This window comes from Chionomys nivalis, chromosome 11 (assembly GCF_950005125.1).
Source record: "Chionomys nivalis chromosome 11, mChiNiv1.1, whole genome shotgun sequence".
In the NCBI taxonomy this organism is placed as follows: Eukaryota; Metazoa; Chordata; class Mammalia; order Rodentia; family Cricetidae; genus Chionomys; species Chionomys nivalis.
In genome coordinates, this window is record NC_080096.1 from 13,574,043 (window position 1) to 13,587,920 (window position 13,878).

A 13,878-nucleotide genomic window follows, 5' to 3' on the forward strand; every position below is an offset into this window, starting at 1 on the left:
ACACCACTCCGAGTGGAAGATCTTATGAACTAAGGATCTTGAGCACAGGAGCCTTCTGGGAACTCAGTGGGGCATTGCATACAAAACTCTAAGGGCTGACTCGCTCACGTCTGTCCCAGCATACAGCCCGTCCGTCACTTGAGGATCGGAAATCTCAGTCTCTCCTCCCCCATCCCTTTCCTTAGTGGTGCTAGAATAAGACCCAAGTCCCACAAAGCATCCAGTTCACCATATCAAGATGGGTATGGTGACACATGCCTGTAATCCCAACAATTGGGTGGAGGAGGAAGAGCAGGAAGCCAAGGCCATCCCTGGATACAGATCAAATTCAAAGCCAGTCTGAACTACATAAGACCATCTCAAAATTTTTACAAATTGCCGGGTGATGGTGGCGCATGCCTTTAATCCCAGCACTCGGGAGGCAGAGGCAGGCGGATCTCTGTGAGTTCGAGACCAGCCTGGTCTACAGAGCTAGTTCCAGGACAGGCTCCAAAGCCACAGAGAAACCCTGTCTCGAAAAACCAAAAAAAAAAAAAAAAAAAATTTTTTACAAAATAAAGCTTAACGGAAATGATGCAGGATCTGAAGATTCAACCCTGGTTCTATGTCTACATTCTACCAATTAGTAACATAGTGGGAGGACCCCTCCTGGGTGCCTAGCAACCTATTATCTATGATTTCAAGAACTATTTCTTCTGGGGTTGGGGATGTGGCTCAGTTGGTAGCCCTGTGTTGAATTCCAGCACCACATAAAACCAGGCATGGTAGTGTGCACCTGTGATTCCAAGTGGAAGCAGTTCAGAAATTTACAATCATCTTTGACTACAAGGAATTCTGAGATCAGCTTGGTCTACCTAAGACTCTGCCAAGTCCCTGTCTCAAGAACAACAAAGCAAAACAAAACTAGAGGAATTTTGAACCGGGTGTGGTGGCGCATGCCTTTAATCCCAGCACTCAAGCGGAGGCAGGTAGTATCTTGAGGTCAGTCTGGTGCGTTCCAGGACAACCAAAGCTACACAGAGAAATCCTGGGGAGCGGGAGAGAGGGGATTTGAATGTTTTCACCACGAAAAATGCCCAAGTAGATAAGCTTACGGACCTAAACATTATATAAAGCATATATGTACAAACATTTTACGTTAAGGATGCCTCTGCTCTTGTACTAGCCATTTAATCTTATACAAGGCATCTTCATATCTGCATTTCCATATCTGCAAACAGAGGTGTGGTCATGACGCACAGGCTCGCCCGCCCGGTGCTCCCCTTGCAACATTGGGGGAAGAAAGAGGCCCAGGAGCAAATGCTGGCGCCTGACTGCAGGGCACTCCCTGCCTTAACCTGCCCTGGAGATTTACACGATTTCTTAGTCCAGGGATTCTTAGAACCAGCCCAATGTGACAATCTGCGTGACGAATGACCAACTTGCTGCAGACACACACAGGCCTATTTCAAGTGCCCGCACATGAAGCCTGAGACAGCGCTGTAAACAATTACTCTTAGTTAATCCTCTGCTCTCACCTATGGGTGGGGAAGCTGGGCTTGGGAATGAGGCGGTGCACTGGTCCACAGCAGTCTCAGAGGATGCAGATGTGGAGGGGGTTCCCCAACACTGATATGAAGCTCCCTCCATTCCTCATCTCATTTCCCTTTATCAGCTTCCTTCTTACATACCTGAGTCCCAGCACTACCTGCTTTAATATCAAACACATGTGGGGGTGGAAACACAGCTCCCCTCGGCAGAGTGACTAACTCAGAGGCCCCGAGTTCAGTTCCCAGTACCCATGTCAGGTGGCTCACAACCACCTATAACTCCAACTCCATGAAATCGGATGCCTTCTTTTGGCTCCAAGACATACATGGCAAGCACACACAGAGGTGTAAAAATAAAACTTTTTTTTTTTTTAAATCAGACACATGGAGTGGTGGGGGCATGCCTTTAATCCCTGGTGAAATCTCTAGAATTCGAGGCCAGCCTAGTCTACACAACAAGTTCCAGAGCTACATAGTAAAGCTGTCTGAAAAAACAAAATAAAATATCAGGCATATATCCTCAAACAAAATAGTAAGCTCCTGAGGCAGTTAAGTCTGGTGAGTCCGTGGCAATCTTCACAAACGCAGCATCAGTGAGAAGAAGCCAAGAGTGACTTGCCACCTTCAGAAGAGAAAAAAAAGCCGGGCGGTGGTGGCGCATGCCTTTAATCCCAGCACTCGGGAGGCAGAGGCAGGTGGATCTCTGTGAGTTCGAGGCCAGTCTGGTCTACACGAGCTAGTTCCAGGACAAGACCCTGTCTCGAAAAATACAAAAAAAAAAAAAAAAAAAAAAAGCAGAAGAGAAAAAAATGGACTGAAAAATAAATACAGTATGGACAAGGAGCGATGATAAGCATCATGCCTTGGCCCCTTCAAAGTCTCCAGGTATCAGGGATAGCGGACACTCAGAGTGGCTTGTATTATCACCTGGAACAAAAGCCCCATTTCAGATAGTTCATTCCTGGAGCACAGCTGCATGATAGGAGGTGCTCAGGGCTGGTGAGGTTTGCAGCCTGCTTCCTAAGAGTTGCATTAAGCCTATGGGTGTTCATAGCATGGAGCTCTTCCCAGCATGCAGTGCAGTTAACAGACTATGTCTGGCTCTGCGTTGACTTTAATCCTCACAAACCCACTGGAAGTAGTTTTCCCCTCTTCCTGCAGTGCTGGGGTCTGAGCCCAGAGCACTTACCCTAGACAAGCCCGCTACCACTGAGCTACAGACCCAAACAGAAATTGCTGCTTTTTTGTTGTTGGGTTTTGGGGGAGGTTTTTTTTGTTTTTTTTTTTTTTGGTTTTTCGAGACAGGGTTTCTCTGTGGTTTTGGAGCCTGTCCTGGAACTAGCTCTTGTAGACCAGGCTGGCCTCGAACTCACAGAGATCCGCCTGCCTCTGCCTCCTGAGTGCTGGGATTAAAGGTGTGCGCCACCACCGCCAGGCTTGGGAGAGGTTTTTTATTAGTGCTGTTTGGTTTGCTTGTTTGTTTGTTTGTTTTTAAGTCAGTCTCATTATGTAGCCCAGGTTGGCCTGGAATTCAGAGATCCTCTTGCATCTGTCTCCGAAGTACTGAGATCAAAGGCATGCACTATCACACCAGCGAGAATAGCTCGTTTTATTCTTACCATTTTAGAGACAAGGCAGAGACAAGGACCTCATCCCTAGCTCTCTGCCTCCAGCACATGCCCTCACATTCTTGGACTCAGTAATCAAGATGGCTTGCATCAGTTCCAGACTCCATGAACAGATGCTCGAATTCTCCTGTAACTTCAGGCCAACTGCTCAGCACCCACTGGCTTTATCAGGATCACTGGTGAGTCTGGTATCAAGAGTGAGCTGACCTGACCTCAGGGACAGATCTGTTCAGCCCCTCCATTTCTGTCAAGCTCTTGACTCTGATGGCTGGTTTGGCCTTCTGAAAGCAGGTTTAAGAGAAGGCACAGATCCAAGGAACACTACACACTGCTGGGTCTCCCACTCAAATCGCCCTGCTCTCTTGCCCATGTATTCTCTCTGTATTAGGATATAACACATATTATGACAAAAACTTGGTGTGGGAGAATTGTCTGTATTCTGTCAATCATGTTTTAAATAAACGCTGATTGGCCAGGCAGGAAGTATAGGTGGGACAGCCAGACAGGAAGTAGAGGCAGGGTGATGAGAACAGGAGAATGCTGGGAAGGAGGAAGCCCATTCCTTCCCAGTCCTGCCCAGACCACAGAAGAAGCAAAATGTGACCTGCCCCACTGAGAAAGGTACCGAGCCACGTGGCTAACATAGATAAGAATAATGCGTTAATATAAGTTGTAAGAGTTAATAAGAAGCCTGAGCTAATGGGCCAATCAGTTGTTTAATGCAGACTCTCTGTGTGATTTTCTTTGAGACTTGCTGGCTGTGGGAACTGGGCAGGACAGTAACCCCAAGAGCAGGCCCTCATGTTACAAAAACTGGTACTAATTTTTCCTACCCAAAAATGGCAGTCTCACATGGTTCACCCTCAAATAGGGAAGCTGTTCACTACATAAATGGCAAATAGACAATTCAGTCATTCAACAAACACCTATGGAGGGCTGGAGAGATGGCTCAGAGGTTAAGAGCACTGGCTGCTCTTCCAGAGGTCCTGAGTTCAATTCCCAGCAACCACATGGTGGCTCACAACTATCTGTACTGAGATCTGGCACTCTCCTCTGGCGTGCAGGCATACATGGAGGCAGAATGTTATATACATAATAAATAAATAAATCTAAAAAAAAAAAAAAAACCACCGATGGAGCCACACCACATGACAGGGACAATGGAACACTGCTGAAGTACTCACTCGCAACCAAGCAAGGGTACCATTTCTCTCCCAAGGAAAATAAACAAACTGAGCAGGCAGAGTAAGAATACCCAACTGGGTGTAACCAAAGCCACCTATAACACCAAGTGCCCAAGGCTTGGGGTGTGATAGATAATGGAACCCTGCAGCACTTACCAACCAACACAACCAGCACAACTCCCAGCAGGGACTGCCATGAATTGTCAACCTGCTGCTGGCCTTCTTGCCACTCCAAGAAGCCCAGGGTGCTGGTATTCCTGCAGAAAGACCTGTCCTGCTGCTGAGACACAGGTCCTGCTGGCAGAGGCTAAAGTCCATGCTGTCAATGCTTCCAGGCTAGCAGTAGTCTTTCTAAAACCATGCCAAACCTCCGGCCCAAGAGCTTTTAAATTCAACAACCTGACCCAAAATATAAACTTCTACCTTCTACACTATGCCCAAACTCTCTCAGCCACTGTGGTTGAACTACACAGGGACCATTTGGCTTCAGTTTTCTCATCTATAAAATAACTAACCCACAGAATTCAACTGGAAGGAGCTTTTGAGAGGAATGGGCCTGGAGCCTATGGTAATTACCAGTGCCTTGCTGGGGCCCCTGAGTCAGTTACCACAGTTACCACTTTCTCTCTCTGAGCTTTGCTTTCTTTATCTGCAACAGGAGGAAATGGATCTAGGGTTGGGGTTGACACAATTAGAGATCAAGATTGTGGGCACCCCCTAGCAACAGGAAAGGGACACTTGTGGCTAATGGGAGCTCCAGGAGTAGGTACACAATCAACCATGCAGTTTCCCGACAACCACCAATCCCAGGACCATCAGTGCACAACTCGAGCCCAAAGCTGTCCCCTCCATCACAGGACAGCCAGAAACAACCACAGACACAACACGCACAGGAAAGTGCTGGGGCCTGAGTGAGACGGCACCATAGGGGCTTTCTGCAGGCTACACGCTGAGAAGGCTCACAGCAGAGATCCTCCTCAGTGAATGGCCAGAGAGACGCTTCAGCATGCAAAGGTGCTTTCGGCACAAGCCCTGGGAACTGAGTTCAATCCTTGAATCCCTGGAATTCATGGAAAGGTGGAAGGGGTTGTCTTTAATCTATACAAACAAACACACACATACATATACACACACACACACACACACACACACACACTCCCCAACAGAAGCTGGTGTGATGGCACACATCCTTTAATCCTAGTACTTGGGAAGTGGAGGCAGGAAGATCAGGAGCTCAAAGGCATTTTGTCTCCATAGCAACCTGTACCCTGAACCTACATGAGGTCACCAGGCAGTTAAAAGAGGTGCAGAGGACCTATAAAAACAAACCCATGTGGCACAGGGAGAAATTCTAGAGTGGCTCCCTCAGAGGCTGAACTGATAGGGTCAAACTCTGCACCAAAGGCTGGGAGCACACATGCTCTCCCTGGGTCTTTGAATACCAACTACAACATAGGAGCCTGCACATGTAAAATCAGAGAAAGCCTAGCGAAGTCAAAGCCTCGAGCAGAAAAACCCTGAGCCACGGCACAACACAAGCCAGATGGACCTGAACTCTCCATCCGCCATTCACAAATGCCAGGAAACCTAGCTTAGTGCTAACTGGAAACTGGGTAAGATCCATCTGCACCGGGGGGCCGGTACAGGCAAAGGTTATCTTCCACAACTTGAGCACACTCTCACACTACAATAACACTTTAGCCGAGGTCCAGCTACATAAGCACTGTGGTCCCTGAGGGTGCCTGCTGAGAGCCTAGCCACAAGGCTGTATTTGAAGGTAAAGATGGTTCCTCTGGTAAACATAATCTCCTAATTTTTTTTATATGTAAGACCACTATAATAGTGGCCAGTCAGATAATGGTTCTGCCTGATGAGTTCAGCACAAGAAGAGGAAGCTTCAAGGAGCAGTTTAAGCAGAAGTTCAGAGTCGAGGCCAGGGGGAACAGCCGCCATCGACCCGCAGCGTGGTAAGAAGAACTCTGAGGCCAGAAGCACAGGACTGGAGTTCTCAGCACGCTGGGGTTTAACTGCGCTGGTCCCTGAGCCTGCAGGCTTTGGGCTAAGGACTCCAATATAGCAAGCAGTCTCTAGTGCATGCCTCCCAGGCCAGCTGGTAGGTTACATGAACAGCCAGCCATCAACTACCCATGTTAATAAAAATAACCACATAACAGTAGCCAACACGCCTCTCATCCTCCAACCATGCCAGGCACTGCCTACACTTTCCATAGACACTCAGGCAAGGCCAGGAATGGCAACCGCTCAGGCTTTGGCCACTGCTTTGGACCAAAACAGGATTAGAGGACTGAAATCGACCACAGGGAAGTCAGAGACCGCAGAATCAATGTGGACGCAGGAGGAAGCACAATAAATAAAGGCAAGGAGGCCCGCCTAGGTCAGAGTGGCGGGCGTCACCCCAATTCTGTGCTTATCTCTAGTTCACCCAGAATCTCAGACATGCCACTTCTCCAGCCTCCCCCATTGAAGTAGAAGACTCTGGTGGATGAACCTAGTAGGTTTATCTCATGGTAAATAGCAGATGTCCACAGAATGAATGACATGATGAAAAGGGCTAGAAGGGAGCTGGAGAGATGGCTCAGCAGTTAAGAACTTCTTGCAGAAGACGCAGTTTTGGTTCCTGGCACACACTGTGGCTCAAAACCACCAAAACTCCTGACACTCTCTTCTGAACACTCTCATACATAAAATAATAAACCTTAAGCCAGGGAGTGGTGGCGCACACATTTAATCCCAGCATTTGGGAGGCAGAAGAAGAAGGAGGATCTCTGTGAGATCTGGACCAGCTTGGTCTACAGAGTGAGTTCCAGGACAGCTAGGGCTGTTACACAGAGAAACCCTGTCTCGAAAAAAATAATAAATAGGGCTGGAGAGAAGGGAAGGAAGAAGGAATGAAGAAAGAAGGAAGTAGGGAGGGAAGGAGAGAGGGTGGAAGGATGGATGGCAGGCAGGCAGGCAGGCAGGCTAGGGGCAGCTGGGCCTGGAACCAGGACAGCATAGGAAGGCCTTGGTTTCCTCATCTGTATCATGATGGTAGCATGGCCTGTGTCGTAGCACTGGACGGAATATTAAAACAGCCAACTGAAGCAGCTCTTGTTGCTCTTACATCCACTCTGCAGTATCCCACACTGTAGAATCCCTTAGTAGATGAGGGTCTCGGGCACTTTTTTGTGCTTAGAACCTAGAGTACATACTCGGCTAAAAAAGAAGAGCCACCAGCAGATCCAAGATGGCTGGCTGCTCATCGGGCTAACCAGGCTGAAATGCCCACTCAGTTGTCAACCATCTATCAACGTTCAGTGGACACCATCATCTAGGATTTAAACAAGTCAGAAGCAGTTGGTGTTAATGACGAATCACACAGCGATTTCAGGGGAGGGGTGCAGGTGTACCCCTTATCCCGAGATGGCAACTCTCTCCAGCTCCCTGTGCCTTTCTCCTTCCTTCCAGACCACAGCCACAGTGGCAAGACCCTGGGACCTCTCCAGTGATGCCTACCGATGCACCCCTCTGCCTTCCTCCTCCATCTCCAGGATCTCTCTACGCAAATTCGTGCTAAAATACCACTGCTCCATCAGCCTACTCAAATTTCCACCTGCCCTGTGAGAAATGTCACTGGCTCCACGCTGTCCAGACCAAATGCAAACTCCTGAGCTTAGCAACTTGAATATCTGGCAACAAACACTAGCGCTGTCTACCTAGTGGTCCTGAAGCCCACGAGGCTGCCGACACACTGACCTTGGACTTGGTAAGGGGAATAACAGGCTGATAGTGCCACACCCAAGCCTCCCCTTCCTCTTTGGCTAGGCGAGGTCTTCCTGGGCTCCAGGCCCAGCCCCCAAGCTGGCTTAGGACTGGAGTGTCTACAGAGCTTCCTGGAGGAGGTAGTGGAACACACACACACACACACACACACACACACACACACACACGCGCGCGCGCGCGCGCACACACGCACACAAATGCACGCACACCTACAACTCACATGTGGCCCTTTAGATTTCTTCTCCTATACATTCCCTCTCAGCTGTACTAAACTTCTTGGGCACACCTCGCCTTCTCTCCAGGATAAGATGACAAGGACTGTGGCTTCCATTTGTGTCACATATACTTGGCTATACAAAATACGTCAGAAAGTAGCCATAGCTCCAACTTAAGTGTGTGGCAAGTGTATTAAAATGCCGTTTTTGAGCCAGGAAAATGGCTCAATGGTAAAGGTACCTGACGTCAAGCCTTAAGATCTGAGTCTGAGCCAGGTGGTGGTGGCTCACACCTTTAATCCCAGCACTCGGGAGGCAGAGGCAGGCAGATCTCTGCGAGTTCGAGGCCAGTCTGATCTACAAGAGCTAGTTTCCAGGACAGGCTCCAAACTGAGTCTGAACCCTGAGAGCCAACTCCCCAAGGTTATCCTCTGACCTACACACACACACACACACACACACACACACACACACACACACACAAATTTAAACCATTTCCTTTTCCTGGTGTCCCTATGAAATGCTCCCCTCAAACTGCACATCAAAGAGCTTGGGGGAGAAAGGACAAGGGCACACACTGAGAGGCCACCAGGACTGCATCCAGGTACACCCATGCTGAAGGCAGCAAAGCAGAGACAGCCATCTCTCTGGTCACACTTCCGGCTTACTTGGCGCCATCAAACACTTCCAGAGCACCAGGCAGTCAGTGCAAGGTACAAGTGATAAGGTCCTGGGGCACAAGAGCTGAAACAAGCTTTCTGTCCCCTGTCCTCTCTCAGAGGGGACTCTACCCATGCAGGCAACACATCTAAATCTAATCGCTTTCTCTCTGTTTGAGGGGAGGGGTGGTTTTTGAGACAGTCTCTCTGTGTATCCCTAGCCAGCCTGGAGCCCTGCTATGTAGATCAGGCAGGCCTTGAATTCATAGAGCTCTGCCTGCTTCTGTCCCACAAGCATGGGGATTAAAGGAATGACCACTATGTCTGACTTCTTATGCTCTGCTGTCTGTGATTCAAGGCTGAACCTTCCAAGCTTTTGCAAGGCAAAATCAACAGCTTCTGGCAGAGGGCATGGCACAGGGCTGGAGCCCCAGCAATATCCCCATCTCCTTACACTCAATCATTAATCTGGGAATGCCTAAAACGGTATTGCACCAGCTGCTCCCAAAGCCAGGGAAGGTGCATGGTCGCTTATAGGCTCCCATACCCCACCCTCAATCAGAGGATCTGCTCCAAGTTCCTATCCCTGCAGGACTTACGGGTCAATACTTAAACCCACTGTCTTACACGGGACCTGTTACCACACCATTCATTTCAGATCCTCCTTGAGCAAAACAGGCTGAACAGTTGTTGTGCCCAGATTCTGGTCAGCGACCATGGAGGACGTCCACCATGCCCAGGAACAGGCTGCAAACACACACACTTCACTGCGCTGCATGGCAGACATGAGACCAACACCACTTGAAAAAGCCTGAAGAGCAGAGCCCAGCTCAAGCCGCAGCACTACCTTCCCTTCCATCTCCGCCACAGCTCGGGCTCATGTGCGCACAGTTACATTGAGCACGTTAGGGAAGAGGGAACAGGTGGCTCTCTCACAGGTGGCCCAGGCCAGCCCTGAACTTCAGTAGCTGGAGTTAGAAGTGTGTGACACTATACCCAGCTTTCCAAGCTGCATCTGTCAGTCCAGGGCCCCTCAACGGTGGAAACCAGAAAGCCCAAATCCGCGTCTGCCTCACTCACCGCTGCCTCCTGGCACATAAGCAGCGCACAGCAGTCACATGATCCATCCACACCAAGGCAATGGTACCCAGTAGTTTCAGCCAGCAAGGGGCCTTGTAACTGCTGAGCAATAAGCACCTCCCTTGCCCTGCCATGCCACCGTATCTGTCCTCCTTCCTCCTACATAGGATCTAACAGTATATAGTTTCCAAGTCTTAAACTGGTAATCACCAGTTACTTTTTCTTTTCTTTTTTTTTGGGACAGGGTTTCTCTATGTAGCCCGAGCTGTCCTCACTCTGTAGACCAGGTTGGCCTTGAACTCAGAGATCCGCCTGCCTCTGCCTCCCGGGTGCTGAAATTAAAAGTGTGCACCACCACTGCCCGGCTCACCAGCTACCTTTTATAACATCAAAAAAGACTGGCTGCATTTACTTGATTGGGGCTATAAAACACACATAGGGTCTCCGAGTTGAACTATGCATTTTTAAGGTATTGTGTTTGTTTATTTATTTATTACTGGGGGGAAGGGACAATGTGAGTGGGGGGGGATAGAGCAAGGCTTGGAGGAACCAGCTCTCTCCTTCTCTATAGGAGTTTCAGAAATTGAACTCCCATCCTCAGACCTGGCACAATCACCTTTACCCACTGAGCCATCTCTCTGGCATCTGAATTATGTATCTTATTCAAAGGAGGAGACCACCAAGATACATTAGTGCCTACTCCAGGATTCGTCTTTTAACAGGGGAGCCGCTCCAACCAGCTCCTATCGGCAATGCCCTCTGAGCTGGACTGGCAGCTCCTGAGGGGCCACGCCGGCCTTTCACTACTACAGTTCCACCACCAAGCAACAGCATCTTAGCTCTCAGAATAATAACCCCTGAATTAGAAGCCAGAGCTCTGACAGGCAAAGTGCTCTGAAACCGTGAAGCACTCAGGGGCAGTGGTAAGACAGCTCGCTAAGGGAATGCAAATAAACTCCATTAGCCTAAGCATTCTTAACAGGGATGGTGAACCTGACTCCAAGAAAAACCATGGCCTCCACCCCAAAATCAGATGCATTTTCAAATCTCAAGCTTCAGTAGGAAACTGGAGCTGGCTGTTTGCTCTGCCACCACCCCACTGAAAACAAAACCCCAGTGGTCTTCCCTCATTACCTACAATGAAGCCCCATTCTGCCAAATGGCTTGATCCAACTACCCACACCAGGGCACCAGATCATTCAAGCATGGTATAGATTTGACAATAGGCAGTCAGAAATTACTTAGGAGTCTGGGGGATGTGAAGAACAAGTTAGGGAGTGAATGAGTAAAACTCCAAGTGGCTAAAGCTCAGAGCCACGTGCCGGAACACTATGAGCCATCATTTCTTGTTTGAAACACGGTCTCATTTTCACTGTCACCCAAGCTGGCCTTGGACGTCTAAACGGCTGAGACTACAGGTGCCACCCTCCCAAGCCGGATCTTTCGGTCTTAGGTACTGTTCTGGGACTCAGATAGACAGAGACAGCAAACACAAGACCAAAATCCCAGTCCCCAGAAAGCTCGGGATCAGGACTACGCAAGCCATACTCCTCACTTTGACATTTCCTACTAGGAAAATTCACACTTGGTCTGCAGAGATAAGTACCTGCCCCTCCCTTGCCATGTCTGAGTATCCCATCATTATGTTTCTTAAACAGGGCCATCATATCAGACATACAAGAGCACACAAGGAAGAAGACTGCCTGGAGCCTGCCAGGCGTGCTTCCACAGGCCAAGAGTGGTCTGTACGCAGACTGAGCAACGCTCTGAATACGCTGGGAGGGATGTGGCAGCCTTTCTCCACCTGTCTGATGGAGACAGCAGAAGCCTAGAGGACATCTCGGGCTTTGGCCCCCAGAGCACACACAGAAAACTTCACTCTACTTTCCAGTCTCACCCAAAACTGTCCTGGACAAGTCCGGGTCTAGACGGCCCAGGACAGCTTTCAGCCAAGAGCAATAATATGAAAACGTCTTGCCCACGTTCTTAATCAATATACAGAAAGTTTATTAGCCAACCAGAATTAGGCACCCTAACTAGCTTATACACCCTTGATTAAACAAGGAACAGGACTCCTCAAAGTCCACTCCCAAATATCTCTGGAGGATGCCTTAACTCTGTCTACTTTACAAGCTTCCTTGACCATGTGAGGTCCTTCCATCTAGGCGTTAGGCATGCCCTAAGGAAGGTGTCCAAATGGATTGGGGGGGGCAGGGTTTTGGGGGGAGACACTCCTCAAATAAGTTGCTGGCATAGTGCGCCTGCCTTCATTACCAAAACAAACAGCACAGAGTTCAACCAGGAATCTCAGCCTGCTCACTCACCTGATCCGAGGCACCTCCATAATCAGCAGTTCCAACCCTTACAAGCTGACAGTTCAGGGGGAAAGGGAGGCTGCGCCTGCTAGGGTGCATCTTGTCCCGGCCCTCTGTTGGGCTCTGAGCTTGGTGGCCCCCAGCCCCAGAGCTGCGGCCTCACAAGAACGATTGTGCGCTCATCCCTGTCCAGTTGGCTTACTCACCGCCAGCGTTCGGCTCCCCACTCAGCCAGGGCGCCCCGCAAGACGCTCTGCACTGGCAGCACCGAGGCGGCGGCCACGGGAAATGCTCTGCTCTGCCTTCCGGGCACACAGATGCCGCCCTTTTCTCCCTCACACCCAAGCAGCCTCCCCAGAAGGGGCAAGCCTCAAGTCTAGGAAGGCACAGCACCCGGACCACCCCCAGCCCGGCTGGGGCTCTCCCCCGCTTGCCAGAGACAGCCAAGAAGGAGCGTCCTAGGAATAGGGGAGGGGACACCTGAGTCGGGAGCAGGACACTGAGCAGGCAGGGAGTAGATAGGGAGGATGAGGGTGAGAACCGCACTGAGCTGACGCAGACTAAGCTAAGTCGTGAGAAGTCTGGGGGAAGGTGATTGCCAGGACCAGGGTCAGAGAGGTGCAGGAGGGAGACACAGCAGAAGTAGAGTCCAGACTTGAGGACCACGGAGAGATTCCATGGGGGTGAAAGAAACAAACGCAGGCTGAAGCCACTGGCAAGGGGTTATCGGGGTACAGGCTGGGTCTACGAAGAGAAGAGTTTGGGGGGACAGGGGGGCCTAGTCTGGGCCACAGCAACGAGAAGCACCGTCCTAGCCTGGGCCCAGGGAGCCTAGCTCAGGCCATGGGATGCAGGCCTGCGAGAAGGGTGCCTGGCCCGGCCTCTAGGGAAGGAAGGTCTAGCCTGGGATCCTCGAGACTAGCCTGGACATGCAGGGGAAAGACCCGGGGCTCCACCTGGAGCCCAGGGCGGGGTCACGGGACACCCGAGCCTCCCCGCCGCCCCCTCCGGACCAGAGGGGTGGCATCTGCCTAGGGTCCCGGACCCCGCCCCTCCCCCACCCTGGGTCCCCACCCTCCCCAGGCCGGCGAGTCGGGGGAGAGAGGAGGACGTGAGTTCCCGCGGGGGGTCCCGGGATGGGGCCGTGAGGGAAGGGGTCCCTTTACCATGGTGGCGGCGGCGGCGGCGGTCCCTGTCCCGGCGTCTGTGGCTCTCCCCCCCGCAGCAGGGCCCGGCGCTTCCACTTCCCCGGGTGCCCAAGAGTGAACATCCGGGTCAGCGCCCCCCTCCCCCCGCCCGCGCGGGGCCGCCGCCACCTTCCTTCCCCGCCCCGGCCAGCCTGGCCCGCCCCCGACGACGCTAGCTCGCGACCAATGAACGCGCCGGGCCGCGGCGATCGCCAAGTATGGAGCGCGGCGCGGGGGGCGGAGTTAGGGGTGGGTCCTGCGGACGAGTGGGCGTGGTCTGCATGGGAGGGGCGGGCCC

The 13,878-nt window shown here is 51.0% G+C and overlaps 1 protein-coding gene across 2 annotated transcripts in view; it reads right to left on the reverse strand.

Annotated features, from left to right (window-relative positions):
* Capzb (capping actin protein of muscle Z-line subunit beta) overlaps positions 1-13,678 on the reverse strand; it is a 104,506-nt gene extending 90,828 nt beyond the window's left edge. For both annotated transcript variants that reach the window (XM_057784214.1, XM_057784213.1), the window contains exon 1: positions 13,560-13,678. In XM_057784214.1, coding sequence (XP_057640197.1) covers positions 13,560-13,562 — 3 coding nt within the window. In that variant the 5' untranslated portion in view covers positions 13,563-13,678. The remainder of the gene's footprint in view (positions 1-13,559) is intronic.
* Positions 13,679-13,878: the final 200 nt, after the last annotated feature.